Source organism: Cucurbita maxima, unplaced genomic scaffold (genome assembly GCF_002738345.1).
Source record: "Cucurbita maxima cultivar Rimu unplaced genomic scaffold, Cmax_1.0 Cma_Scf00007, whole genome shotgun sequence".
Taxonomy (NCBI): Eukaryota; Viridiplantae; Streptophyta; class Magnoliopsida; order Cucurbitales; family Cucurbitaceae; genus Cucurbita; species Cucurbita maxima.
Window position 1 is genome coordinate 86538 of NW_019272023.1, and position 14935 is coordinate 101472.

General features: G+C 38.0%; 3 protein-coding genes and 1 long non-coding RNA gene across 7 annotated transcripts in view; 3 read left to right on the forward strand and 1 right to left on the reverse strand.

Moving 5' to 3' along the window:
• The window catches only part of LOC111481417 (protein DETOXIFICATION 53), a 10045-nt gene extending 5619 nt beyond the window's left edge, over nucleotides 1-4426 (reverse strand). The window contains exons 1-6 of one of the 3 annotated variants that reach the window (XM_023126818.1): nucleotides 4225-4426; nucleotides 4034-4096; nucleotides 2660-2720; nucleotides 1259-1330; nucleotides 853-974; nucleotides 635-690 (exon numbers count right to left, since the gene is read on the reverse strand). In XM_023126818.1, coding sequence (XP_022982586.1) covers nucleotides 635-690; nucleotides 853-869 — 73 coding nt within the window. In that variant the 5' untranslated portion in view covers nucleotides 870-974; nucleotides 1259-1330; nucleotides 2660-2720; nucleotides 4034-4096; nucleotides 4225-4426. Of the gene's footprint in view, nucleotides 1-634; nucleotides 691-852; nucleotides 975-1258; nucleotides 1331-2659; nucleotides 2721-4015 lie in introns of all 3 variants that reach the window. The other 2 variants (XM_023126815.1, XM_023126816.1) reach the window with 2 other exon arrangements.
• LOC111481433 overlaps nucleotides 1-14935 on the forward strand; it is a 19355-nt gene that overhangs the window by 1361 nt on the left and 3059 nt on the right. Inside the window, exon 2 of the long non-coding RNA XR_002718054.1 lies at nucleotides 7607-7617. This is a non-coding gene — a long non-coding RNA (uncharacterized LOC111481433). The remainder of the gene's footprint in view (nucleotides 1-7606; nucleotides 7618-14935) is intronic.
• LOC111481425 (transcription repressor OFP1-like) lies at nucleotides 5626-6936 on the forward strand. The gene has a single exon (XM_023126829.1). It carries the CDS (start codon nucleotides 5776-5778, stop codon nucleotides 6814-6816), a length of 1041 nt encoding a protein of 346 aa, XP_022982597.1. The 5' UTR covers nucleotides 5626-5775; the 3' UTR covers nucleotides 6817-6936.
• The window catches only part of LOC111481413, a 6579-nt gene continuing 1232 nt past the window's right edge, over nucleotides 9589-14935 (forward strand). Inside the window, exons 1-3 of one of the 2 annotated variants that reach the window (XM_023126813.1) lie at nucleotides 9589-9663; nucleotides 9763-11753; nucleotides 12602-13707. In XM_023126813.1, the coding sequence (XP_022982581.1) occupies nucleotides 10263-11753; nucleotides 12602-13707 (2597 nt within the window). In that variant the 5' untranslated portion in view covers nucleotides 9589-9663; nucleotides 9763-10262. Of the gene's footprint in view, nucleotides 9664-9687; nucleotides 11754-12601; nucleotides 13708-14935 lie in introns of those variants that run through there. The other variant, XM_023126812.1, reaches the window with a different exon arrangement.

Below are 14935 nucleotides of genomic sequence, written 5' to 3' on the forward strand. Positions count from 1 at the left end.
AAAAAAAAAAAAAAAAAAAAAAAAAAAAAAAAAAAAAAAAAAAAAAAAAAAAAACTAAAACTAAAACTAAAACTAAAGTTAGTAATGAAATATTTTTGGTTTTGTTTCCGAAAAATAGAAACAAAAAGAAAAGGTGTTGTCGCTAAGGCATTTGTTTTCAAAATCCCGCTATCCTTTACCGACAGTCAATTCCCTCTAACGTAATTCTCTCTCTAGGCTATGTTTCCATCTAGATTACCTTTCTTTCTCTAGCATCTATGACTTGTCTATTTATTTATTTATTTTCTTTCAACACACGCGCGCGTATATCTAACACCTCCAGAGCCTTTCTTTCCGTCTCTCGTACCTTGTCCTCAAAATTTGAGTTTTTTTTTTGTTCTTTCCTTTTTGCTCCTTTTCAGTCTTTCCATCTACTACTACTTTATAAATATAAATATTAATTATGCTTAAAAATATATTTTTTAAGAATCATATTCAATTTTTATCATACAAAATAAAGTTACAGTTTGACAGCTATTGTTATTTTGTATGGTTGATGTATGTGAATTATTAAGATGCATAGGATGTAGTCATCAGAAGGAATCCCTAACAACGAAGGAAATAGCACAGCAGTAGAAGTAATAAATGCTTTTACCTGGTCCGAACAAAACATATAATCCGGAAGTCACATCAATCTCTGATTGCTCCTCCCTAGAACACGCCAAGAACATAGGTTTATCAGAAAGTTGCGGAAAAGCTTAGTCTCAATCACGTGCATTTTGTATTATGAATCTATGTTGTTATTGAGAAAGCGTCCAGGGACAATATGATTTGCCACATTTGAACACGTAACCCTACCAATTATTCACTTACATGTTTCTTCTGTACATTCCACCTTTTCTCTGACTGTTTAGTTATACTTTCACAATCAATGTACCAGACACATCAAATCGTAGGATGTCAGTGTTTTCTTCTTCTTCTTCTTCTTCTTCTTCCTAGTACATTTAGCAAAGCAGTTAGATTTAAAACTCTGATTTCAAAAGAATTAAATAAATGTAGATTAATATTTGAATTATGTTCGATCTTGCAGAAACTACGCCATTATCATTGATATTATGCTTTAAATAATGATATACTAAGGATCTGATTTACCACGTTTGGATTTTGGAATATGCGAAGTATTGGCTTAACTACCAATGGTAAATGGAAGAATCCATGTCATGCAAATAAGAATTGTAAAATAAGCTTCCGATCCGTAAGATAAAATTCACCGACTTACCATGTATAACGGGCAATGATACGCTTTGGCCAATGATTGTGATCCCAAAATTGTTTGCTAATATGTGAATACCTATTGAGAATAAAGTAAATCAGAAGGCCAAGAAAAAACTTCACTCCAAGGAGTAACACAGATAACAAACTCTCAACAGGTTCTCAAAAATGCACAGAAAGCCACTCATAATATCAGTCCTCCTATCAGGTATTAGACTAACATTCGATACTGAATGTGTTATCTGAACTTTAAATTGTACTGCAAGAATCATCATGGCATCAATCAATAGATAGAAGCAATGACAACAACTGTTTGAAATGCATTGGAAACAACTTCAAGCATAAAGCTAGAGGATATATCCACCCATTATATGAGAATAGAGAAAGGTGGATATGAATAATGACATAAAACAGCTGTTAGAAATTTACTGGAAATGATTTCTTGTGTAACATATTGGATTTCCACATTTATATACCGGAGAACTCTGATAGGACCCCATATATTCATCATGTATATCAGAGGAAGAGAGTTGGGAACTGCCCAGTGGATAGTCGTTGTTCAGGTAAATCGTATGAGACTATCGTTTGTGACTTGGTGGTGTAACTAATAGAAGGGCGAGAAAGCTGAGCAAAGAGTAGTATTCAGTAAGGGTAAATCATAGGTAAAAAAGTACCTTTTGGGTTAATGTCGTGGTGTCTGGGATAAAGGGAGAGCCCTCAAATCATTCTCAAGCTAGGCACCTATTTATTGTTGACAAATTAAATAATAGTAGATCTATCAATTCTAGTACACAGCAATACAGTTATGGGGAATGACTACGAACCGAAAGAACCAAACCCAATGCTATTGAAGAGAAGGCCATTGGAGTGGAAAACATGGTGGAGAAAAGAGCTTGTTTAGAAATTGGAAGGTATGTGATGCGGGAGAAATGACCTTGCGAGGAGAGAGAAGGCAAAAGAGGATTGAGGGAATGTGTTGATAGGGGTGCTGCCTTCTAAAATTACCAAGGACGGTTGGGCAAGTAATAGAGAGCAAATGAAATTGTGCTTGTGGTTGATATGCAATTAAGTTGGAGGCACCTACTTTTCAAGGGAGAAAAGATGAAGGTAGTTGTGCTCTGTTTAGATGGAGAAACATTTTCACGGCATCAATGATCTGAAGAAGGCCGAATAGGAATTTTAGATAAAAAATTCTAAAATAGTTTTAAATATGTGATTAAAGTGGATAATGTTTAGCTTAAGAGCTAGCCACAAAAAGGCTCTATGGCTGCATCTAGGTGCCCGTTCCCCATATCTTATTGATTTTTACAGAGTTTGGTTTCATCTGACCTAGAAACAAAAATATTTTCAGGCAAAAAGAACTATAATTCTATGTATGAGTTAAGGAAGGAGTGTGGAGAGCATTAACAGAGTTGGGGAATGTCCACTACTTAGGCAGTCACACCATGAAGATCACTTCCAGAGTATCCCTGCAGCACAAACAAATTAACGATGGTTGTTAGATGTAAGTAGTTAACAACTCAGCTCAATAGTGAGACTCAATCGTCCATCGATGAACTGTGAAAATAAACAGCTATCTGATCCATCTACAATAGCTACCACACCATGTAGACATCGATCATAGGAACTTCTGCACTCTTGCGATTTATCACAAGAAGCCATGCAACACGGAACTTCTCTTTTCCAACTTGAAAGGATCCACACTCAAATAAAATGTATGATACCAGATGACTTAAGAAATGTAATAATCCAAAAAACAGGATAAGATATTGTGACAAATACAAAAGCAATCCAGTGAACTAATAATACCTACATTGTGTTCAATTTACCCTGAACCCTCCAACAAGTTCAGTTTGATAACATCAGACACTTATTATTTTATCGATTAAATCCCTAAAATTTCATAAATGAATCAAATTAGACTCTTAATTAAGATTTCCTTTGAAAAGTTTTCATACATCAATTCTAGTCTAGTGATCGTTTATGAGTTTAATTGATAGGATTATAGTTCATGTTTAAATTGACACAACCTACAAAGATTTGGACGCATACATTCATTTTTTTCCAAAACTAAAGGTAAAATAAGGAGATAATGCGCATTAAAAAACCTGAAGGTTGTAATCCGTAAACGTCGCCTACACTCTCATCGTGAGGGTCAACCACCTCCATTTCCACATAGAGGTGCGATGCAACAGTGTTAAGAACTTAGTAAGGGAAACAGTACGAACTCAGAGATAGATAGCAGGCATTAGAAAATATTGCAACCGTCTAAAATTTCAAAAGACAGGCAAATGAAGAGAGGAGATATTTCAACTTCGGGTATTGGTTGTACCATACTACAAATAGTTTTACACCTTTCCTTTGTTAAAGTATATGTTTCAAGAAGAAAAAAGCGATGCAATAAATTTCTTCATACAGCCTAAGAGATAACACTATAAGAATGGAAATAAATAATCGAAACTACAGTGGAGTAAGAGTATCCTCAGCAGGTTGCTAGCTAGTAAAACGATTGGACCGAGTATATTATAATTCTCACTCTGGAAGAACCGATCTTCGCTATCCATTTTCGTCATCATAGGAAGAACTTAAGCATAAGGTTACTAGATTATGATATATATAGACACTTATTGTTCAGTTATGTACTCTTAAACCGTCAGTTTTAGTTCAAAAAAATTCAGCACCCCTAGAAGTCGACGTAAAGTCAAAGAAATTTAAGCATAACAGAAAATGAAGAAGCAATGTCGAAAAGATGGACAACACATACAACTCAATCGATGAATACCTCGCGATTGAGGCCAAAAATTGGAGAATATCGACCAATCATGATGTCCCAGACTGGTGTCGACTGAAAAAAAACAAAATATGTATCTCAGAAAGAGACGAACAAGTAGTAGGAAACAAGAAGATACAAACAAGCATCCGTGAAAACTTGTGTGCGACAAACGAAAATAGGAAAATGAACCGAGTTGATACAGTCCTATCTTGCTGGTCGGAACCACGTCCCCGGGACCGTAAGTCAGCAAAATCGGAATCAGCGACGATAGCGAAACTATAAGCGAGAGAATTAGAGGTTCTCCCATCGACAACGGTGATTTGCCCAATCATTCGAAGAACAGGCGGTCCATAAAATCGGTTTCCCACTTGTCCCATTTGGACTGGCGGGAATCCTTGCGACTTGGTCCCCGAGGGGAGGCCAACTGGGCAAGAGTTAGTCATTGGGCCGGCTACTTTCTGGTCCAGATGGGTTTTTAATCGGTCCATTCCAAGCTTGGCACAATTAAGTTCACCCATTAGTTTTGATTTCTGATTAATGAAACACGTCATTATTATTATTATTATTATTCTTTGAGTTTTAATTAACAAAGAGTTCACAAGATGACAGTTTCAAATCGGGTGTTAAATGATTGTCACTATATATTTGTGTTTTTTGTTAAAAATATATTAATTAAAATCAAACACGGTTTTGGAAAGAAGAAGGGGGGGTGGGAATTGTTAAAACCTAATGTAATATGTCGTCCTTTTTAAAAGTAGAGTCGAATATTTGGAGACATGCTGTTGTGCTCCTTTTGGTTTGCATGGTTTCCCCTACCCCGAATGGGATTGGTGTTCAAATTCTGACATTTTTTTTTTTGTAATTATGTATTTTTGGCAGCAAAGTTCGGCCCTCTTTCACCAGCAGGGAAACGTTTGTGGTTTTGGATTTATTTTCTCTTTTCGTGGGGCTTTGCCCATTTTCAATGCCATTCCTAAACAAGCAACTGCCTTCTATCTTCTATTCTATCTACCTACCAATCTATCCACGGATATCATTTTAATTTTCTGTTATAACCTTTGATCCTTTGACTTTGTACACACAAAATCTTACTCAAAATTCCTAAACTATCACCATTGTCTTAAAATTTGGGTATAATCTATTTAAAGCTTTCCATTTATAACCAGAAAAGAAAAAGGGGAAACTTGCTTGGAAATGGATTTTAGAAAACCGTGCACAAGCTTCCAAAACAAAACAGCGTTTTAGAAACATGCATGTGAATGGTGACGTGGCATCGTCTAATTAATACCAACACAATACATCCAATCGCATAACTTGCTGCCTTTGGTTTCTGGTCTTGCGAGAAATAGAAAGGAAAAAAAAGTAAATAAAAAAACAAAGTGACAATGTACAGCCAAAAGCCCTCTTTATCTTCAGGGTATTAGATCTCCTAAGAAACGTCAATGTTTTCATTGATATATATATATATTTATTTATACATTTTGATGAGTTTGATTAACACATCAACATTGTGCGTAAAAACATTAATATAAATAATAAATACTTTAGTTGAAAGACAATAATCATGATTACGGTCTAGGGGACCTTTTTTTCCCCCTGAATTAGGTAATTAAGCTCTCATAATCAAAGCCAAGGAACCATGTGGACCCCATTTGCATTTGCCTTTAAGTTGAGCCATTTTTCTGGACCCTCCGCCCAGGAAGCCAGCATCAAGCAGAGGCAAGTAAACGGGTGAGAGAAATAGTATTTGGATGGGAAATTATAGGTTTAGGCTCTCGGATATGATGCCCAATTCCTGGTTTTACAAGCTCAAAGACATGGCCGTTATTAGGCGAAGAAACCAAAAAAAGGAGCCTTCTTCAACTTCCTCCACTCACCCACACCAGGTTCTTCTTCATTCTCACCCAAGAAAATCCCATCATTTCACCAGACAACTTGCTGCCGCCAGAGAATCTAGTAACTCCCCGGCTGACCCACCCAGAAAATCGTCCAAAGGAAAGCCGAGGCGAAGAGCTCCTGCCGCTAACGCCGCCACTGCCGCCGCTCGGACTTCACCCAGGTTAGTGGTTACGTCCTCCTCCTCCGGCTGTAGCTGCGGGCGAACGGCCCTAGAATCGGTCACAGCTGCCTCGCCGCTTCCTCCACCATCTCCACCAGAACTCCGGATTGAACCGCCTTTTTCAAGTCAATATTCATTTCATGCTGAAGATGATGCCAACGCCATCATTATCGAGAAGGGACACAAAACTTCAGCCAAAAAAATCAACGGCTCAGATGAAGAGTTGAAATCCCCGGCGCAGATTGATCTGCCACCAATCATTACAAGGTCATCCTCGTCCTCATCCAAGCATGAAAAAACCGACGCCGCAGATGGGTCTACGTGTCCGTCGATCACCGTCACAAAGAAGGATAAAGCATTTGCAAAGGAACCCAGAAGCAGCCCTTCGCGCCGATTTCCGGTGAACTCTCCGGGACCAAAGTTACGGATTATGAACTCTCCGAGAGTTTCAAGCAAGAGATTTGGTCACGTTGGACGCCGGAAAAGTGAGTCGGCGGCGGCGAAGAGAAGTTTGACCGAAAGCCTGGCGATCGTAAAGTCAACGAACGATCCACAGAGGGATTTCAGAGAATCAATGGTGGAGATGATTGTGGAGAACAAAATCAGGGCGTCCAATGAATTGGAAGATCTCCTTGCATGCTATCTCTCTCTGAACACCGACGAGTATCACGACATTATCATCAAAGTTTTCAAGCAAATCTGGTTCGACATGACGGAGATTGGAGTCCACTAGTTTGGCAAATAAAATCAGCATCTTCGTGTTTGCTGTTCAGTTCCTAATACTTGGTAGTCAAATACAATCCAGGAGCTTGTAATGAAGTTATTAAATAAAATGATACATATGCTTCCTTAATCATTCTAAGCTTCAAATAAACTCAATTATTGAATAGTAACATACAAGCGCCTGGATTTTAAATATAAGTTGGAATTGAATGATTTGTGAACCGAATGAGTCCTGAAAAAGAGAGAGAAAAAAAAAGAAAAAAAGTTTGGAAGATTCATTTGGAAAAGGTTGGTTGTAATTATTGGAAGGCAATTTGTTGCCCTTTATGTTATACCTGCCTGTCTCTGTCAAGGCAAAAAATTCCATTTTCTTTTTAGAGATTAGAAATGGTAATGAATCTGCTCTTCTCTCGTTTCATTATTATATTCGTTTGGGCTTCCCAACCAATACGGTCACGTCACCTCACCTCACCTCACCTCTCTACTTTATCCACACACTCGCAAATGATTTAAATAAACTCAGCAAACTTTTATAAATGTTTCAGGTTATATTTCCTCTTTTATGCTCCAAATCTAACTGTGGAATGCAAAACAAAAACCCAAAAACTTCTGTTTCATTTTAGTCCATGTTAATAAGGCTTCTCATTTATTTTGTCCACTCTATTTGATATTCATTCTAGACATTGACATGTAACGTTGATCACACATTCCCACCGACCTTTTAATTCCAGTTTTTTTTTCGTAGAAATTAAAAATAAAATAGTCAATTGATGAAGTCTCTTAAAAAACTTAGATTTAAGAAGAAAAAGAGGTTCCAGAATTACTCATTTTCTTCCCCGATTATTGCGTATTGAAACGTTAACATGTTGCATTAAAAAATGGGCACGCTTTAACATGCGTGTAAGAATAACAGGCCTTTGAGTGTGTATATATATTTGTCTACGAAATGCATAAACGACAATAATCTGGGTGTCGTAGCGAAAAACAAATAAAAAAACGTTGAATGAATCCAGTGGAGGGGGGAGGCAAAAATCTTGAAGGAAATCTGAGGTTGTGGGGTCTTGTGTATTTTGGTCTTATAATAACAATAAATCCGATTCTCATGCGCGCACGTCTCTGTCACAAAGATTTGGTGATTGTCAAAAGCGAAGCCGGGAGGGGAGAAGGCATCGCTTTTACGTTAACCATTCTCCTTTCTTAATAACCAAACACGCCTTCTCAGAATTCAGAAGCCATACCTTTTTTTTATATACGCCCTCAACCCACTTCACTTCAACAGGGCACACAAAAACAAATAAATATACAAACAATTTGAACTCCTTTATTTTATTTTTTAAATATAAGCCAACACTTCAAATATATTATAGTGGAATTAAATTATTTAGAGTAATCCAAAATTAAATTTAGCCCACTTACTTCATCAAACGGACCCCTACCATAATAGAAATTTAAAACTTGATAATAATGAAGGAAAAATGAAGCTGTTATTTGGCAAATAATTTTTGCTATATCACAATCACTGTCATGATTAGTTGTTGGAGTTTGAAAAGCAGCCTTAGAAATGAGCTGAAAAGCAGCCTTAGAAACGAGCCTCACAGAGGGGTTCAGTTAATAATGCAACCTTCAATTATGCACTTGCACATGCATAAGACATTGACTTCAATTCTGCAAAATCCAGCCTTCTTTTCTCATCAGATTCATATGGGTCCCTAACTTTGACAATTGAACCAAGTGTTATCCACTAATTGTAAAGGTAATAATATAAATTAAAGCAATCTAATTAAGACTCGATATCTAATAATTTAATGCTACTGATGGAAAGAGTCTCAATTTGATCAGAAATTAGTATGTTTTCATACAAAACAGAAAAAATGGATGGTCTTAATCGATAAATGTTTAGCATTAGTAGGAGTGGATAATGGTCGAACGGCAGGTATTGGACCATTGGTTGGTAAGTCAAATGCAAGTTGCTTGAATTCGTGGGTTTCATCACAGTGGACGTATCAACCATTATAAGGGAGTGGTTGAGGTGTGTGAATTTCACCCAAAAAACTTCCGAGCAATTCTGCTTACAAACACATCTTACAATAAAGTATATGGAAACATATTTTTGAATGAAAGCATATTACAAAGTAAGATGCGCACCAGGATGTATTGTAATTGAATGGAATTAAAATTTTAGAACAAAAGTAGACGATGCCTAGTTTCTGGAAATACCGAAATTAGGATAGTTGTAATCCAATCTGGATCGTGGATCAAAAAGTTACATATATTACATAATTGAAAGTTTAGACGAAGGGGTAATTATAGAAATGTCCAGTCGTTCGTGGATCACAATGAGGAAGCCCATTTACGGTTCTACCCTTGCAAGCCGCCTGTCGATGCGCACTAGAAAAGAAGAAAAGAAGAAAAGAAGAAAAGAAGAAAAGAAGAAAAGAAGAAAAGAAGGGCAAAATACAGCGTTGGTATATGGGCCGAACTTCAAACTGAAAGCGGACCCGTAAACAGAAAAGGCCCAACAAGAATAAGAAAGGCATTGTAGGGTGCCGGTAGGAAAGGCTGTTATTTCCAGAATTGTAACATCAACTTTAAAACACCATAATATTTAAATAAGTTCATAGAGCATCAATCATTTCATTTCCCGCTTCCACTTATTTCTAATCAATGCAAATATTTACTTCGTGTTAAGGAAATTTGCATCTGGAACGATTGGGAAAGGTATTTGGTAATTTACGAGAAGGGTGAGTACAAAACTAATATTCGTTTACCAAACCTAAGGCGAAGCTTTAATGAAAGGGGGAGAGAGAGGGAGAGAGACAAGCGGTCCAATGGAGTGGACCGGGTCCAACAACACAAGGTGGAATGGGGGATTATTGCTTCTGCAATTTGGTTAAAATTCCTTCATTTTTATTCTCTTCTCTCTCCTGCTCTCTTATCTCTCTCTTTCTTATCACAGTTTCTTCGCTGGGACGGACGCCCTCGACCACGGCACCGACGCTTTCCGGACTGATCGGACCATTTCATCTTCTCGACCGAGCCCTTTCTGGTTTTGAATCTCTATTTAATTGGGTTTTCATTCTTATATAATCTATTGCTGCCATGGCTCCCGCATCTGCTACTCTTTGCAATCCCTCAGCTTCCACCGTCTCCATCCCCTGGGATATCTGATTACTCTAACTTATCAATTTCACTGCTTCTGCTGATGTCCGATTCTCGAGGCATTTACGGAGGATTGGGATTCTGTATGCAAGGTTTCAAGATTTTTTTTTTAGCTCCTAGGGTTCTTCAACGTTCTTGAAATTTCTTCATTGCCATTTCAATTGGGAGGGGGATTAGGGTTAGGGTTTTGGGTGGGAGGTTGCCGGAGGCCAAGATCGAGGATTTTCCGTGGTTTTGGGGTTAGTTACGTTGTTGGATTCTTGACGTGGAGCTTAGGCGGCGTGGGTTTTGGGGATAATGTGTATACTCTGCGTGATTCAGAAGTGGTCTCGACGGGTTGCTACAATGCTTCCTTGGTTAGTTATTCCGCTGATTGGACTCTGGGCGCTCTCTCAGCTTCTGCCACCTGCATTTAGATTTGAGATTACATCACCCAGGCTTGCTTGCGTTTTTGTGCTTTTGGTTACCCTCTTTTGGTATGAGATTTTAATGCCTCAGCTGTCAGCTTGGCGGGTGCGTAGGAATGCGCGGCTCAGAGAGAGAAAGAGATTTGAAGCCATTGAGTTGCAGAAACTCAGGAAAACGGCAACTAAACGATGTCGGAACTGCTTAACTCCATATAAGGATCAAAATCCTGCTGGTGGTCGCTTCATGTGCTCCTGCTGTGGTCATATTTCTAAAAGGCCAGTTTTAGACTTGCCTATACCACCGGGATTTCCAAATTCTGGGATTATTAAGGAACTCGTTGGAAAAAGTGGGAAATTATTGAATCAGAAGGTATGGCCAGATAATGGGTGGATGTCTGGCCAAGATTGGTTGGAGAGCGGCAGTTGGGCTGGAAAGTCCGTTGCAGGAAAATCTAGTTATTGGAGACAAAATGGGAGCAGTCTTTGTGGAGGAGATGAACATTGTTTGGCAGAAAAGTCATACTCAGGTATCGTGATTTTCTGCTGTAAGCTTTTTACATCTTTTTTCTTGAGCATTAGATGGCTTTGGAGAAAAATGTTCAGGATAAGTTCATCAAGAGAAGACAATTTATCTGATTCTGAGCATAGGGGGATACTGGCTAAGATGGGCGAGAATGGGGGTAACTTCCCCGAGAGTAGGGTCGAAAAAGCCCGCAGAAAAGCTGAAGAGAAAAGACAGGCTAGATTAGAGAGAGAATTATTGGAGGAGGAAGAGAGGAAACAGAGGGAGGAGGTTGCCAGGTTGGTGGAGGAACGGAGGAAATTGAGGGATGAGAAAAAGGGTGTTGTGAAGGACCGTGATAGAACATCACAACTTTTCAGGGAGAAGGACGGGAAAAAGGAGGCTGAAAAGAAATGCCAGGAGAGGAGAAAAGAAAAGGACAAAAGTTCAAGTAAGAGTAATTCAGATGCAGAAGATTTGGAGAAGAAAACTGTTAAAGAAAGTGAACGGAAGCAAGATTTGGACAAAAAGAGTGAGACTGATCGTCGTGAGAGTCAAAAGCTTGGGCCAGAGAGTGCTAAAGGCCATAGCATAGTATGTCATAGTGTAAAGAATATCCCTGGAAATAATTTTGGCCGAGGATATGCTGGTTCTAGGTATCTTGATCGTATGCGGGGTACCTTTTTGTCATCTTCTAAAGCATTTGGTAGTGGTAGTTTGTTTGGAAAGGTCTATAATGGCCCAGCTTCTGTTGTTAAAGACAAGTCTAACGGTTCTGTGGATCATGTAAATACGTCTATTTCTAATAGAGATATGTCATCTGAGCGTGTAATTGGGAAATCTGCTTTGAATGGAGATGATAAGAACATCAACCATCCAGTAAGTTCCAATGCTGTGTCTTTTCCCCCACCCAATGCTTTTACAGATAACAAACATTTTTACTCTGTCGCATAAAAGAATTTCTTGGGCCTTTTTCCTCTTTGTTGCCTTCTTTTTCCAATGAGCACAATAGTACTCGTTTTTTTATTTCTTTTTAATAGTTCTGATCAATTAGAGGAAAATTTCTGATGTCCTTGGCTTTGCTTACGGGACAGGATAGCCTTGTTGTCCTCCTAGGCTGTGGTTCTCTTTATATGCTTTTTCCCTTTTTCTAATGCATACAGTCTTTTGAGGATGTTTAATACAAACTTTACTCATATTTTAGGTTTAAATTCTGCAATTTGTGAATCATCAGATATGGACTTATGCTTCAATATTGAACAGATGACTTTCCATTTTTTCTCATGCTAAGGTTTATCTACGCGACCGGTTGGGAATATTGAAAGATAGTAGTTTCAACATCTACATGCTACATTTTTTTAGCAATACTACATGCTACATTTTTTATTTATTTAATATTACTACATCGGACCTTTGGAGAGAAAGAAACCCAAAGGACTTTTGAAAATAAGTCTTTGTCTTTTGATTCTTTTTGTATTAGTTTGCAACATGATGCCTCTTGGTGGTGCACAATTCAGACAAAATTCTTTTGTAATTCTAGACTTCCCATGATCATTAACAATTGGAAGAATTTCCTATAGTGTTGCTTTGGGTAGGGGTTTTCTCTATTCCTTGCCCATAGGTTGTTCTCTTGGCTTTATGTGAATATAAGGTTCCTCAGTTTCCTTTAAGTATATATAAATAATGAAATGAAGAGTGATGACCTGAAGTTCTCGTGTTCACTGCAGGTGTTCACCGAGTCACAACCTGTTGTGGCACCTAAAAAATCTTGGCAACAGTTATTTACCCGTTCGCCATCTGCTCCTTCATCCACAATTGCCAATGTTATAAGTAGGCCAGTAGTGAAGCCCTCGCCGGATATTAGCAATTCACAACCTTCTGGGCAATTTATAGGCCCACATCTATCTACGCAAGTTTCTGGACCACAGTTACCTGGGCAGTTATCATCAACACAATCATATGATAATCCTATTAATTTTGGCCTGCCATCACCATTTACCATACCCACTTATCCTAAGGGTCCGGGTCCTACAAGTAGTAGTTTAGGGTTTTCGCCTGTAATTGAACCTCAATTTCCTCGTGTTGCTGAAGGTTCCCATGAATGCATGCCTGAAGAACCAGAGCTTTTTGAAGATCCTTGTTATATACCTGATGTAGTATCCTTGTTGGGTCCCGTATCGGAGTCGCTCGATAATTTTCGGTTGGATTTAGGAGCTGGCTTTGCAACAGAAATCGGAATGGAAAGACCACGAACTCTAAAGACTGCTTCTTCTGAAATTAACAAACCATCTCCAATTGAGTCACCTTTATCAAGGGAAAAGCATAATTGTTCTAATAATTTCCCCAGCACTCCGAAGGCTTTGGATCTGAGAAGTCCTCCTAAGGATGATACAAATGCAAATGATAAGGGAACATGGCAGATGTGGAATAGTTCTCCCTTTGGCCAGGATGGTTTAGGTTTGGTAGGTGGTCCAGCTGGCTGGATTCTTCCTTCTGAATCTAATAGACTAAATAAGGATGAGTTTTTCCAGCCTCCTCAGAAAACTGTTCCACCAGCATTCATTAAAGAGGATCAAGTTTTGTCTGGCACACTTTCTTCTCAGAATGTTTTGCTTGGTAAAGGCCAAAGTGTTGGGATATTTAACCCAGTTATGAGCTGTGATCACGATCCATGGTTAAAGAAGCCTTTCTATCCACCATTGTCTAGAAGTGAGAACAACTTCTCTGTTAAGCATCAGGATGAAACTGTTCCGAATGGAATGTTATATGGTAGCCCCAGCAGATCTTCCACTGGCCATCCATTTGAGCTTCCTGCAACTAGCTGTTGGCCAAAGTAAGTCCCCTTTGATGTCTGTCTTTTGAAAAAATTTCAATTACGCTTTTGTGATTGTCAAGTAACTAAGCAGCTGATTAAACTGTAACTGGTTGTCTTCTTTGTATAGTTTACAATCTGCTTGTTTATCGGCATATTTTTACTGATCATACATATGTGTATGCTTACATACATATACACACTTTTTTCTGCCATCAGATCAGGCCGCAATGTCTAATTTCACCATAATATGTGTTGTCTATCTTCTTGCTGATGTAGACAGCCTAGAAACTAAAGATAATATGCAACTAGGAGAGCTTGGTATGTTCTTTGTCTTGACTAGGCAAACATGCCCTTGCATTTTGGACTGTGGAATCAATTTGAATAGTCGATGATTTTTTTTTTTTTTCAAACCTTAATTGTTGTTATGTTGTATATGCTCACTCGTTTCATATAGTAACTGGAAATGGACTTTTGGCCAAACGTGATTGGCTGTAATTAGTTTCTGTGGCGTCTACGTTTGTTGTGCTTGCATTTCAACATATTCTTCCTGTTTGGAATCGCTGCTCATTGATTAAGGAATAGTCCTCCTGCTTTCTTTCCATGTAAATCGTGGAATTCTTGAGTTTATTCTGGGGAATAGTACTGAAAAAGAAAATGTAAACAAACATTTCTCACGCCTATTTGCTAATTTTATAAACAAATTGATGTGCTGTCGATTTGATTGTAGTAGTGGTGCAAAAACCCAAACCATGGATGCGAAATAAAAGTCCTTATGAGCTCGTTTTCTGGGGTGTGAAAACGCATTGCAAGTGTTTTTGTGGATTAGTTGCATTACTAGTTTGTAGTTAATACAATTCGAAGTCTTTTTGTAATTACGCTCTCAGTCGTGACTTGGCTGTGAATTCTTTGTGTTGGTTGGCTCCCTTTTGGGAGTTCCTTTTTTGTGTGTGCGTGTTTTCTTTCATTTATTTCTCAACCAAAGTTTGGTTTCTTAAAAAAGGAAAAGAAAAATGGATTCATGCAAAGAGTTGACTCGTGAGCCATTTTGATGACCTTATGCTGTGCATGATCTGTTAAATGGATGGCTTAGCTTGATGATGATTGTCATTAATGATTCTTCACTGTAGCGAAAGCGAAATTACAGTCTTTTCTTTTTTTTACTGATGGTTACTTTTTTTTTTTTTTTTTTTTTTTTTTTTTTTTTTTTTTTTTTTTTTTTTTTTTTTTTTTTTTTTTTTTTTTTTTT